Source organism: Vanacampus margaritifer, chromosome 20, assembly GCF_051991255.1.
Source record: "Vanacampus margaritifer isolate UIUO_Vmar chromosome 20, RoL_Vmar_1.0, whole genome shotgun sequence".
In the NCBI taxonomy this organism is placed as follows: Eukaryota; Metazoa; Chordata; class Actinopteri; order Syngnathiformes; family Syngnathidae; genus Vanacampus; species Vanacampus margaritifer.
The window spans coordinates 1,309,821-1,325,000 of NC_135451.1; the positions used below are offsets into that span (position 1 = coordinate 1,309,821).

The 15,180-nt window shown below is 41.5% G+C and overlaps 1 protein-coding gene across 1 annotated transcript in view; it reads right to left on the bottom strand.

Moving 5' to 3' along the window:
- The window catches only part of abcd3a (ATP-binding cassette, sub-family D (ALD), member 3a), a 148,457-nt gene that overhangs the window by 63,964 nt on the left and 69,313 nt on the right, over nucleotides 1-15,180 (bottom strand). Inside the window, exons 12-13 of the mRNA XM_077555171.1 lie at nucleotides 9,216-9,285; nucleotides 3,711-3,808 (exon numbers count right to left, since the gene is read on the bottom strand). Of these exons, the coding sequence (XP_077411297.1) occupies nucleotides 3,711-3,808; nucleotides 9,216-9,285 (168 nt within the window). The remainder of the gene's footprint in view (nucleotides 1-3,710; nucleotides 3,809-9,215; nucleotides 9,286-15,180) is intronic.

Consider the following 15,180-nt stretch of genomic DNA (forward strand, 5'->3'; position numbering starts at 1 on the left):
TGTGTCTTCCATTTTCTAACTATCGCACCAACAGTTGACTCCTTTTCACCCAGCTGCTTGCTAATGGTCTTGTAGCCCATTCCAGCCTTGTGCAGGTCTACAATCTTGTCCCTGACGTCCTTAGACAGCTCTTTGGTCTTGCCCATTGTGGAGAGGTTGGAATCTGATGCATTGATTGATTCTGTGAACAGGTGTGTTTTTATACAGGTAACGGGAACTTAATTAGGAATACCAATTAAGTAAGAGGACTAATGTGTGTGCCTCCTGGTCACATGACCGGTCTGTGGGAGCCAGAATTCTTGCTGGTTGGTAGGGGGTGAAATACTTATTTTCCTCAATAAAAGACAAATAAATGTTTAAAATTAATATAATGTGATTTCCTGGGATTTTTTTTTAATATTCTGTCTCTCACTGTTAAGATGAACCTACCATGAAAATTATAGACCGTTCCTTTCTTTGTAAAGGGTCAAACTCACAAAATCACCAGGGGGTGAAATGTATGTATAAAAAAATATATATATATTTTTTTTAATTAAAAAAAAAAAAGGAGAGCAATGATGATGTCAAATCGAATGAACAATACTGAGCTTTACTGAAAAAAAAAGAAAGAAAAAAAAGGAAAATGTATGTATGCATAGATTTTATTTTGTTCAAGACGGTCTGAATAATTTAAGAAAGCATGTAAGCAAGAATGAATAATTTAAGCAAGCATGTAAGCAAGTATCTCACAAAAGTGAGTAATATATCACATTTTTGTAAATATTTTTCCCTATAGTTCATGGGAAAACACACGAGAAGACTTGCTACAATGTAATGTAGGCAATGTACAGCTTTGTATAACTATTCTAATGGCTCTTTTTTTGCATTAGGTATAACGGTTGTACCGTGCCCTTATATGTGTTACCCCATACCTCCACACAATAAGAAATACATGGTTACATGAGAGAGCAATAAATATATTTGTAATAACTAATCATAATAGTATATACATAAATTTATGGTTTAGGATGCCCTTAATTTTCCCCAATACCCCCATACTGCGTGCCACTTTGGATTTAATATATTTAACATGTGATTTCCAGCTTAGCCTAGAGTTGGAATAGGGACCGCTGTCATTGCGCACACCAGAGGAGAGGGGCGTCGCTTGGTGCACAACATTTAAGTGGGTCGAAAAAAGACAGCACTGCCGTGTACTGCAGTACAGGTGAGCCACTCTTTCTCCCGCAGCGCCTTCCCTTTTTTTTCCTTCTTTTTTTTAAAAATAAGAGCCCCTCGAACGCTTCCACTTTTTTCAGCGGCATCCCGGTGGCTGTGCTAAATACTAATAATATGTGAATTTGCGGATTTTAAGTGCGGCGCACCTTGTCACGCCGCACGCATCCGTGCCCGCCTTTGCGAACAACATTGGCTATAAAGTGCAATTGCACCGCCAGAAAATCCTCAACCCTCGTTTGGTGTTTAATGTACCATTAGCCAAAATGTCTGCTGGCTGGGCACATTTCAATTTATATTGCACTTTGTTAAAATGCCAGTGCTAAATAAATATTTTATAATAATATTATAATTTTAATTAAATATAATAAATACATTGATAGTAAAAATTGGCATAATTTGTTTTCGGCGTCAACTAGCTCAGGGTGTACCCCGCCTAGTGCCTGAAGCCAGCTGGGATAGGCTCCAGCGACCCTTGTGAGGACAAGCGGTTAAGAAAATGGATGGATGGAGGTTTTCGGCGTTTCGGTTCTCATCAAAGCATTTTTTCTTTTTCGGTTTTCGATTTCGGCAAAAAAAATTCATTTTGGTGCATCCCTACTAAACACCCAAGACACCCATGTCCCCTTTTGTCTGCTCCCCCACTCCGCTGCACTCATGCGACACGTGGACTAATTAAAGTCAATGGACTTCAAAGACGCTGCTTGTTAACTCTTTTACTGCCAAAAACGTTAAATGACGTTTAGTAAAAACCTACGGAGGGCCGCCAAGGACGTTAAAAGACGTTCTCCAATTTTATTTTATTTTTTTGGGGAAACGGGTGGAGGAAAGCCTTGGCCAGCTGTGGTGAAAGTTTCAAGCAGATCTAGTTAGCCTAATGACTATTTTTGGCCCCTCGATGGCAGCGATGACTCTCTTTTGACAAGATTGGGTAGGCGTCAGTAGAAGACGTGAGGCGGAGCTAGAGGGGACAATGGCTGGGGATGGGAAGCGAAAATGCCGACCGGTTGCAAGCAGCTCATGTTTGAGCATTTTTTTCAAAGACGAAAACCATCGACCAGTGCTAAAGAGAACATTGATGACGACGATGATCATCATCGATGATGATGATGGTGACTCCGAGGTTGGAAGCGTTGACGCGCCAGTAGAAGACGTGAGGCGGAGCTAGATGGCTGAGGAAGCGAACAATGGCGACCGGTTGCAAGCAGCTCATCGACCAATGCTAAAGAGCACAGTGATGACGACGATGATGATGATGGTGGCCCCGAGGTTGACGCCGAAGTTGGAAGCGTTGACGCCGAAGTTGGAAGCGTTGACGCGGCGGCTATGACCACGTCATAAAGCCTCACCGGCTAGTGATGCTAACACCGGAAAACGCGGAGCACAACCGAGCACGCTCAGGCGGACGTTCAATCGGACGACGAAGAGTGCCCCGAGTCCAATGCATATTCATCGGAGGAGTGGGTACACTCTGCTACTTGCTATTCCCCGGAAAAAAAGGCCGTCAAGAAAGTGTAACGTCTGCACGCGAAAGGGGCATTCGCAGTGAAATGAATCTGTTGTGCAAATCCTGCTCCGTCTCCTTGCACGCAGGGGAGTGTTACAAAAAGAAAAACTGTATTTGAAACATCCACATAATTGTAAATAGTACCACAGTTGCACACATTTGACAAAACAATTTCGCAAACTATTTACAAATTGTTACACTGTTGAATGGAAATAAACGTATTTTGCTATGAAAAAACACTTTTTCATTGTTGGTGGTAGTGTTTTACAGAAGTAAAGCACTATTTAGGTGTTTGTGGCATCATTCATGGACAAAAAGAAGTGTACAATTCACTAGAGTGCATGAAATAACATCGTTTCACAAAAAGCTTGTTTTCTCCGTTTTTTGTTTCAAAACAGAGCATTTCGGTGAAACTCTACCATTTTCTATTGTTGATTACTGAAAAACAGAATAAGTAGAAACAAACTTTTTTTTCTGATGAAAGATGAGAGTTCAATCTTTCATTTGGTAGTATGTGTGTTTCCATAGTCCAAACACAACATTTTCTGTGGACCTTGAAAGATCAGTCAAAATGCTTAAATCGGCTGGCACTGGCGGCATCCCTTTTCTGAAAACGTCTGGCAGTCAAAGAGTTAAGTACAATGCGCCTTTGTCTCTTCTCCCCCCCCCCCCCACCGCACCTGCTGCTTAGTGCTTAACAGTAACTTCAGAGGCTGCTGTTCCTGTGCAAGCAACCTTACTTTAACTGCCTATTGAAAAATTATGAGCAATATCGATTCTGATGCCTGTGTATTGATACATGTATTGTAATTAGGCCCGCAACGATGTATTGCCGTATCAAATTATGTAGCACAACCAGACTTTCCACCCCAGTTAAAACTGTCTTAAACCGCCACTGTCCACCGGTAACTCCAATAATTGTAAATACAATTAGGGAAAGGGCAGTGGATAAGCATTCTGGCTGTGTATGAGCGTTAGTGCTATTGCTTACCTCCAGTAGCTCAGACTGTGTGCTGGACTGATGTCGCGGGTGGGATAAGTTTAAGAATGGCCTGCTAACCACCAGGTATCCCACAACAGTGGCAATGTCTGCAATAGATAGACACACACACACACGTTTGTTTTACTATCTTTGTGGGGCCATCTCATTGACATAATGCATTTCCTAGCCCCTTCCCCTAACTCCAACCATCAAAAATGATTGCCTACCCCTATTCCTTACCCTAACCTCAACCATAACCCAATTCAAACATAAACTCTAAAACCAAGTCTTGACCCTCAAAAAGAGGTCTTAACTTGTGGGGCCCAGTAAAATTGCCCCACATCAACGGGTGGGCCCCACAACTCTGTAAAATCACAGAATGTTGGCCCCACTATGTAACAAAAATAAGACCACACACACACACGCACACACACACACACACACACACAAACACACACACACACTTATACAATTGTGACAACATCCATAGATATAATGCATTTCCTAGCCCTTTCACCTAACCCCAACCATCAAAAATGATTGCCTAGCCCCATTCCTTACCCTTACCTCAACCCAATTCAAAACCAAACTCTAAGACCAAGTCTCGACCCTCAAAAAAGGGGCTTGAGTTGTGAGGACCGGCCAAAATGTCCTCACTTCACAAAAATGTCCTCAATCTGTTGGTTCAAGACGTATTTTGGTCCTCACAATGTAGTATGTACAAGTACACACACACACACACACACACACACATACAAATAACACTAAACATAAGCGTACTGTGAGGGTCATACTCTGGGCAGTTTTTGCCCTCATTTTTTAATGTAGACAATTGGTCGTGGTGTAGCTAAGTTAAACAAAGTGTGTTTGTATTTAATATCCAAAATATTTATTTGAGAAACAAAAATATAACGTTAATCGAAAAAAAATTAAGAAAAATAGTAATTTTAAAAAAACACACATACAACAACAACAAAACAGCTGTTAGAAATGGCACTCTTAATTTTAATGATGATGATACGAGGCTGAGAAATCCAATTTGACCGGGAGGCTTAGGAGCGCATTGCTGCCTGGTGGCTGGCGCCTGCCCGACAAACTGGTCGGTAGTCGTGTAATATGAACAAGCTGGAAATGGAAAGAAATCGGCGGAGCGGATCTGCAATAGACACGCATGCGGTGTAATCTAGGGGTGAGCCATGGGGCGGTGGCGGACGTACGCTGGAGTGTTCAAGGGCATGAAATTGGGAAACTGTCGGGCCTCTATCTCCAGGTTGGAATGCGACTGGCCATACCGTTGGAAAGGTCTCGTCGAGACGAATCCGTAGGACGTAGGGCTGGGGAGATACAGCAGGCCAAAGACCTCCAGGACACCGAGGATTTTCAAAAAGTTACCCAGTCGGCGATGGTTGCCATCCCGGGTAAAAATCCACAGTTTGCCGGCCCTTTATCTCCGAGATGCAGCACACCGAGGATTTTCACGGCCACGACTGGTTCGGAGCGGACAATCTTAATTTAAATGATGAAGATATGAGGCAGGACACGTAAACCCATTTTGACCAGGACCGCATTGCCGCGGTGCCCCCAAAACTCCACTTGAGCGCTTGTGGCCGGCAGGCCTGTGTGAACCGTGGGGCGGGTGGTGGACGCATCACGCGCTGAGCCGTCAACAGGCACGACTGCATGGTTCGGGGCGGACAATCTTAATGATGAAGATATGAGTCAGGACACGTAAACCCATTTTGACCGCGAGACCGCATCGCCGCACTGCCCCCAAAACTCCACTCGAGCGCTGTGGCCGGTATGGGCCTGCGTGAACCGTGGCACGGGTGGCAGGTGGCATGCTGAGCCATGTGGTAGGCGGCGCACTAAGCCGTCTGACGACGGCAACTGACAGCGCATGCATACACTGTAAAAAAAAAAAAACACACCAAAAAGAACGCTGTAAAAAAAAAAAAGAAGGAAGCTGTAAAAAATCCACGAAGCAGTGAGGCCGCGAAAGATGAACCCACGAGGAAACACTGTATGTGCTTTGCGCTGGTGTGCCATTATAAAGTATTGATACTGCTGTTAGTGTATCGATATATTTATTGCAACAGAGAGCACAACATTATATTGCAATTTTGATTTTTTTCCTTCCACTAATGTGGAACCACACTGCCCCTAAGTGGCCATATTGTGTACAACATAAACAAAGTTCCCAATAAAGGCATACACAAACAAAGACAATTACAGTATAAAATAGATTTTGGGACATTTTATATTGATTTTGAATTGTAATAAGTGAGAATTGCGATTTTTACGAGAAACGATTTTTTGTCACGACCCTAATGATTATTAACTCATTGAATACCAGCCATTTTCATTGGAGCAACCCCCTTGAATACCAGCCGTTTTACTGGATTTTGACTCATTTCGCAAGTCCCACAGAATATTGTGTTATATTGCTATATAAACATGGAACGTACCCAAAGAAAAATTAGACTCCTTTCATCGGAAAAAAAGATGTGTATTTCTATCTTTTTCGGTTCTTTAGTTATCAGCGTTAGAATATAGCTAAGTTTGGTCGAAATTCCAATTCCTGAGAAAAAAACGTAGACGTATTTCATGCACATTTTGGACGTCAACACTACTATTTTTTTCTTTTGTGACAGCTCAAACATCTAAATGTATTAGTGCAATAAAACAGCATTCCAAAAAGTATTTTTTATTAACACAATAACAGTTCATTGCACATAAAAATAAACAATTGGCTGGTCTAACTACAACTCTGCCGCAGCATCCAGTTACCTGGCGGATCATCGCTCGATTGTAGCTCGTTGCGTTTGCCCGACGAACGTCATTCCTTGACGTGCAGCAACTCAATCGCCGCCGTCATGTTTTGATGAGCTGATTATGCTTTTTTTTTTAAGCCAAAAAGCAATGCTCCAGGTTTTGTTCTGCCGATCGCTTATTTTCCACTTCTTCTCCGCGGCTCTTTGCTGCTCTCAACACTCCAACACCACGCTAATAAAAGACAACACTACCAGTCCCAACCTACACTTCCTGCTTTTCTTCTGCAACAAGGTCCTTGTGTGATACTGGCTGATCTTATACTTGCTGCCACCTGCACGACATTTTTTTTATTTTTTATTTAAATATCATTGCAGTCAAGCCTAATCCTTCAGTTAGAAGCTGTGTCAGACAGCTGTGTCTTGTTTAGCCCCGTCGCTCGATGACATTAATAGTGTCACTGTAGCAAAGTGACGCCATCCTGTACGCTAAGCTGTGTGGAAAAATGAAGTCTCACTTTGTGCCATAAAAAAACAAAAAACAAAACTCATATCTATCTGAGTCTTGATCAGGAGACAACGTCCGATTCCAATCGAGTCACCAACCACGTGATCGGGCCTGATTTCCGATCACGTGATCGGACCTGATTTCCGATCACGTGATCGGATCGGGACATCCCTAAAACACTACACCACTCTTTCAGTTAGGTTTAGCAGCGCAAAAGTTCTACTTCTAGTTTACAAGTTTACACAAGTGTCAGCCAGAACCTTTTCTGGGATTTTAAGACGGCCAATAGTCATTGCACTTTGGCATTGCAAATGTGAAAGATAATTGATTGCTTTGAATTCATTTGGAATGTTTACTGATAAAGTCTACTTTTGTCACTATCCCGTGGAGGTCTCAGAGAAAGTGGGCGTGTGTTTAGTCCGCATAGGAAGGGGTGGTTCTGCACTTAATGACGTCACAAAGTGAGTACCCGCTCCTTTTCTTAGGTCAAGAGGCGCTGGTGCTTGGAGAGCAGGGTCGAATGGAGGAAAACACCACTTCTGTGATGTTTTTGGTGAGGAATTAGCATTTTAACATGGCAAAAAGCTCCAACAAGTAAACTTTTTATGTTCCTATCACTTTAATGGGAAAAGACTTGTGTTGAGTTCAATGCCACCATCCAGTGCTGGTATCTCAAGATTGTCAAAGCAAAGTACCGCTCGAATGACGGCCTGTTAAGGGAGTCCTCAAGTTACGGCGGAGTTCCGTTCCCACGCTGGCGATGTATCCGAATTTTGACTTAAGTCGGATTTCCCTGTTTAAGTCGATACTTACATTAAAATACTTTGCACATTTTTTAAAAAAATATTCGCGACCCGGAAGACGCCGGAACCAATATTTCGTGTTTCCGCACAGGCATTCATTGCTGACGGACGGCGGAGCGGAGCTAATTCAAGCTTAAACATGGAAATGTGACGCGCCTGATGGCGAGCCGACAGTCTTATGGACGTCCGTTGCTGGAGGTAACAACACAACTTTAAATAACTTTAAAATGACGTGATTACTGTGGGAAATTAATGAAAAAGAAGGTGCTATGGATGAGGCACGGGCGCCGTAAAGTCGAAACGACTAGGTTGCGTGCGACGTAGCTAGAGGACTCCCTGTATTTAAAAAAAATCCTAAATTGGGTCACTGGCATCTGTAGGCTGTAAAATATTTGGTTCCTAAAAGAATACGTTAGAAAAACATAATAGTACTAACTTCTCTTGGCTTTTGGTCCTTCCACCTGCCTCCCTCGCCCTCTGCCTTAACGCTTGGTTTTCTTCAAACTTCCTCAAATTAAACCGCTCCAAAACTGAGATTCTACTTGTTCACACCCCATCCACTTTCGCCAAACTGAAGTTTTTCTATCTCCATCAACAATACACCCATTCCTCCCTCCCCTCAGCTTAAGAGTCTGGGTGTCATCCTTAACAGTACACTTTTTTTCCACTCACATATCAACAACATTCCTCGCTCAGCTTATTTCCATCTACGCAACATCTCTCGCCTGCGCCCATCTCACCACTGCCATTCTTGTTCAGTTACCTCCCGCATTGATTCTTGTAATTCACTCCTGTATGGGCTCCCCAAAAAATCCCTTCACAAACTTCAACTCGTCCAAAATTCTGCAGCACATGTCATTACACGCACCTCGGCCTCCCACCACATCACTCCCATCCTTCAACAACTCCAATGGCTCCCCATTAAAAAAATAATTCACTATGAACTACTTCTTCTTCTCACTTACAAAGCACTACATAACCTTGCCCCACATTACATATCTGATCTCATTCATATTGCTACTCCTGCTCGTTCACTCCGCTCCTCATCCACCCTCCAACTCCATGTTCCTCATGTTCGCCTCGCCAGTATGGGATGCAGAGCCTTCAGTCACTCTACTCCCAAGATCTGAAACTCCCTCCTGACCTTCGTACCATCAACTCCCTCCCACTCTTCAAAACTAAATTTAAAACCTACCTGTTCAGGCTGTTTTAATCCACCCATCTATAACTAAACATTTTACATTACATTTTTCACTTACATTATTTATATATGTTTTACCTCGTTTTATTGATTTTATTTGGTTTTGTGTTTTTTACCATTTTGTACAGCAACCTTGAGTGACCTGAAAGGTGCATCAAATATTGTATGTCTATTATGTATTATTATTATAATTATTATTACTATTATTTCAAAGTAAGAAATACTTTCACTTACATTTGGCAATTATGCTGTCCACAAAGCCCATTGTAAAACGAAAGAAGATGAAGTTATGTAGATGGTCAACCTGAAAGATAAATGTGAAAAAATAGGATTTAGTTAGAATTTAGGATATTTGCTTTTGTGAGTCAGTGAGTCAAAAGACATGGGCATTTGTCAATGTTCCGTCAATCCTCATTCATCAATCCGTTACCGAAATGGGACGTCCGTCATTGACAGATTGACGATTACATTGAAGAACAGAAGCCCCCTTCAGTCAATGCTTAGTTAATAAATTTTTCGATGTTTGCCGTCAATCATCAACAAAAAGGGTGTCCATCATTGACGGACCTTCCGTCAATGTTGACGGAATACCCACCTGTGCATATCATATTATTATTCTTATAATACACCATAATCAAATGTGCAATACAGTTGTTACAATACCATACCTAGCTGACAACGTGCAATTTCTGGAGAAATTGTGTGTAAAAGCTGAAGGCTAATAAAAGCTGAATGCTAATATCTGAATGGATGTGGAATGCTTTATTATAACAATGTCAATTGCCATTGGATATAGTCGGTGTTAAACAACTAGACAATGACTATTTCTGAAATTGAAGTTTGAGGTGGCCCAAGCGGGATTTGAACCCGGGTACGCCACTTACCAGTCTTCTGCATTATCCACTGGACCATTGTTGCCTTGGGAAAATCAGTGATATTGTATGTAATTATATTGAATAATGCGTTATAGTACTAAAAGGTTGTGTTGAATTTGAACGTGAGAATATAGAACGAAATAATACAGAAAAAAAATACGAGAAATGACATTAAATATAATGGAGATATTTAATTTGACAATGATTATTATTGAAAATTGCACTTTGACTTAAGTCTGGTCCAATGAGGACTTGAACCACATTCTCCACGGCGGCACGAAAGTGCACTGCCACTGACCTAACTGACTGGTTGAAAATCATGGCTCAGGGATTTGAACCAGGGAACCATGAAACCGAAGTTAGACACTAACCACTGAGCTACACAGTCACATGATAAAGTAGCTGTCATTTATTCATACATAAATACATTCCTGTGCACGCACGCACGCACACACACATAAATGTGGGAGTATGAATGGACCACCAGCTCACCTTTGAATCCCACTTCAACCACCTCTGCAAGACCTTCTTTTACCACCTCCGCAACATTTCTAAACTTCTTTCTAAACATAGATACATACATACTTGTAAGTTTCTGCTGGGCCTCATCGTTTATCCAACAAGTGACAGACAGCAGGTGACAGTAGCTAACCAGCATCTCAGCTAACCAGCTGGTCGCCGACCCTCTACTCCTGGTTGGTACCTGGTACAGTTCCATTTCAAACCCGACGATCATCTGCTCCAAGCCTTGGTCGGACTCCTTCAGCCATGGTTCTGGCGGCTTCCTTGTCCCGGTGGGTCTCCTCTTCGAGTACATCCACTTCACGGCTAATGGCTAATAGCGAGCTAACTGCCCGCACAAAAGACGGGCTAATATACTCCGCTAGCCAACTATTGGAATATAACAACTACTCCACTCCAACCTGTCTAGCAGTCATCCGAGCCCTTGGGCTCCTTCGTAGACGCTGCTACGTCCACAGTGGATCCCATCGAGGGTTTGTTTACACTCGTCTGGACAGGACATCCCTTCCCTCTGGTCAGCGGTGTGTGCCGTAGCTTTTCAACAACATCATCAGAGCACAGGCACTCATGGTATTTGTGGTCCTGAGAATACTACGACTGCAGGAGCGTTTCTCTGGCAATTGCAAAAAACTGAAAATTGCATTTTTTAACGCACAATCTCTTACGAATAAATCCTGTCTCATTCACGGCCACATCCTGGACAAATGCCTGGATCTGTTTTGTCTGACTGAAACCTGGCAACAAACAGATGTATTTTCTGCTTTACATTAGACCTGTCTTCCAGGATACTGCTACATTCACAAAGCTCGCAGCACAGCCCATAGTGGTGGGATGGCTTCTATATACCGCAGCCACCTGGAATTGTCCCCTCTGTCTCTCCCTGAGCTGTCTTCCTTTGAATATCTGGCTTTTAAATGCAAGCTACCACTCACTCTGACAATACTTTTCCTTTATCGACCTGTCACCACCTAAATCAAATCCATCATTCATTCCAGAGGTACATAATCTTCTTTCAACCTTCTGTACAACAAATAACATCCTTGTACTTGGAGACATGAATATGTGACCCGCTCCGGCAAAATGGTCCAGTTGTCGGAAAAGTAACAAGTGGCATAATTGAGGAAAAGAGAGCAGGAGGTTGAATTTGTCGATTTTGAGATTTCTCCAAAAACAGCCTCCTTGGGGTCTCTATTTTAATTTCCCAGCAGCACAAAGGTAAAAAAATGTAATAGAATTGTATGAAAAATAGCAATTATTAGACACTATACATCATAACTAGGGGGAGTGTTTTTAGCCTAGCTGCTGGCTAGCGCCATGTCTTGGCCATCTGTTTAATATAAAACAACAACCCGGATTTCTTCGTCTCAAACATCATTCACAAATGGTTCATATAAATGTTGTGAGGATAAGCGGTTGTGATAATGGACGGACATTGCTACCAAATAAAGTCGAAATAGACTTTCAGCACGAAAGTGAACAGAACAGTCAGCCTACCTTGGGGCAGAAGTATGTTGTCGTTGGTCGGGATACCGGGCTAATTGTAATCCAAACAAACAGAGATAATCTTCAATTCCGGGATCTCTTTTCTAATGAATCGATTTCTACTTTTAATTCAAACTACACCACTACATTCACACACTAATGAACAATGATTATAGGGGCGTCAAAAATTACCCATCTGCCCCAAAATGCACACAGGCTATATTAACTTGTAAATACAATAGTGCAGTGTCCCTTGTGTATTACTTGGGGTGGTGGAACAAAACCAAAACAAAGCAAAACAAAAACTGTTAAACCATCACAACATTTAAATTTTTTTCAAGTGACCAAAAACACGGTGTCACTTTCAATAACGTCATTAAAAAAAAAATAATAATAATAATGCAGCGCATAATGACCTATTATGATATTAAACATATTATATATTTTGATAACACAACATTTGTAGTTGTGTTCCTAAATTAGTAATACTATAACAGTTATTATTACTATAACAGTTTAAAATTAATAGTAAGCGGTTAGTCATGTGACAGTCACATGACTGCTCAGACGGAGCAGGGCAAAAATGACCAGTCGGCACAGCTTGGTTAAGCGGTCCCCTAAAAAAGAAAAAGAAAAATGTAACTGCTACAATTTGGCAGCAAATGACGATGACGTCTGTATGCAAAATCTGCATGAGGACTGTAACGGTGTGAGATGGAATATACTTCGTATCTCCAGAACCATCTGAGGAACGATATCCCCCGCTCACTGTTGCAAAGAGATGAGCTTGTCGCCAAGTCCACAATATGTTTACCAACTATTGGTACTATTAAGTCCATATAACCTAAGAAGCACACTACAAAGCGCTTTTATTTATATAAAAAATCAGTAAGTGATTCTGTTTTTCACATCAATCCAAGACCGCGGCACGCAGGTGAGTAGGCTATCTGTGTGTGCTCTCGGGTGGGGGCTGCATGCGCATGTTTGTTGTTCGCGTAGATGTTGAGTGTGTGCCCACAGCGGGGTACCCCGGTCCAGTCCAGTAAACCGAGAAACAGTTTGTAAGTGTGTAGGAACACTAGAAGTTTGTGAGCGTTCGCGGTGAACAATGTATGCTACGATAATGTTATCTGAACTTGGCTCTGCGGAATAAAAGGAGCGCATGCACGTCAGCTGCACACTTACGCCAAAGACGTGCCGTCATGGAGTGACAGAAATTCAAATGCACTCGGTCACACAAAAGATTATTACAAATGCAACCGAAGCACACAGTGAACAGATCTGTGACCATTAACTTCTAGACAGATTGGCAGTCTTACAAAATAAATAAATTAATAAATAAAAAAGTCTAAAATTAGATACGGTATTACTGTATACCCTGGTGAAATGTGGAGACGGTAAAACGGTGTCAAAATTTGAATACAGCCCAACCCTAATAACTACTATCACTTTCTCCGGCTAGACGATTAATCTCTCTCCACTTGTCACCAACCTAGGCGTGAGGTTTGACCCTCAACTTACTTTTGAGGCCCACATAAAAAACCTTTCCAAGATTGCCTTTTCACCACCTGAGAAATATTAAAAAATTCCGACCTTCTCTCACCCTTCCTGACACAAAATAACTCGCCAATGCCTCTGTCTCCTCTACACTGGATTACTGCAAGGCACTGCTCATCGGGATCCCTAGCAAATCCATTCAGAAGCTGTAGTACCTTCAGAACAGTGCTGCTAGGATCACGATGAGAGTCCGGAAACATGAACATATCCCCCCCATCCTACGCTCCCTACACTGGCTTGCCATCTCAGCGAGAATTGAATGGCAATACTCCCCTTCCCGCATCTGTCAGAGCTCTTTGCCCCCAATTACCTCAACACGACCCCTTCGCACGACCTCTAATGCCTACCGTCTACTCCCACCCAGGACCAAGACCTGGCCAATGGGGGACCGGGCCTTCTGCTCTGCTGCTCCACGTATGTGAAACTCTCTTCGGGACAACCCAGATTATCGATAGTTTTAAAAATGGACTTAAAACCTTTCTTTTTAAAATACATTTTAATTTATACATTTGTTTTATGTGTTTTTGAAAATTTTACCTAGATTTTTTTGTTTTAACATTTTTTATTATTGTAGCACTTTGAGATTTCTTGTAGATGTAAAGTGTGTTACAAATACAATGTGTTATTATTATTATTATTATTATGTTGAAAATTGTCATATAATACTGAAAGCTAACGTTTAAGATGAATGGGGCTATTATGCATTTAATCATTTCGCATAATAGCCATGTACAAGTTTGCAATGTACAGTCGGAGGTGCGATTCAAACCCACAACCTCCTGGTTACTGGACAATGCACTTTACCAACTCCCCCACCGCAGCAGTATCAAACAGTGTGTGTGGAAAGTTGGACTTAGAAAAAGTTGAATGGCTGTCCCATTGAAATTAATGGTGAAAATTTGATATTAAACAAATTGTGCGAAAACTGTAAGTAATAAGGAATTAATACCCAAGGTGGCGTGACATTGAAATTTAAACGGTGTAAATCGGATGTATTATGTGGCAGTTTTAGCTTCTTAAAAAAGCGAGCGGAATAAAATGCTATACTGTAAGTATAAAAACAAAGGATTGAAATAACATAAGAATGAAGTATTCACACAATAATAATATGAATAAAGAATCCGAATAATATAAGTGTGAATGCTTTTGATTAATAAAATGATTACTCACTGATGTTCACTTAATATTTTTTTAACTACTAAAATAATCTTTTGAAAATCGTGTAATTCAAGCCTCTTGTATTTTCATTCTTAATTTTCAAGCTTAAGCATTACATTACCCACTATAAGGGGTGTGCTAAAAAAAAAATTGATACGGCAATACATCGTTGCGGCCTCATTCCAATTAACGTATCGATACACAGGCGTCAGAATCTATATTGCTCGTTAACTTTAAATAGGCAGTTAAAGTAAGGTTGCTTGTGCAGGAACTGCAGCAGCAGCCTCGGAAGTTTCTCTCATGCACTAGCAGCAGGTGCGGGGAGTGGAGGGCTTGCATTGTACTTAAGAAGCAGTCTTTGAAGTCAATTGCGTTCAATTAGACCACGTGTTGCATAAGCGCAGCGGGGGAGTGCCTTGAGTGCTTGTGTTTGCATTGTAGCCTACTTATTAAAGAAAAAAAAAAGTGTACGCGTGAAGTCTGTTTTAAAAATAGCCCATCAGTGATTGGATACTGTGTCTTGCTAAGAAAAATTAAAACAGAGGAAGAATAAACATTTATTTACTTATAAATTTAACATGGTACATGTTTCTAAATGTACCATG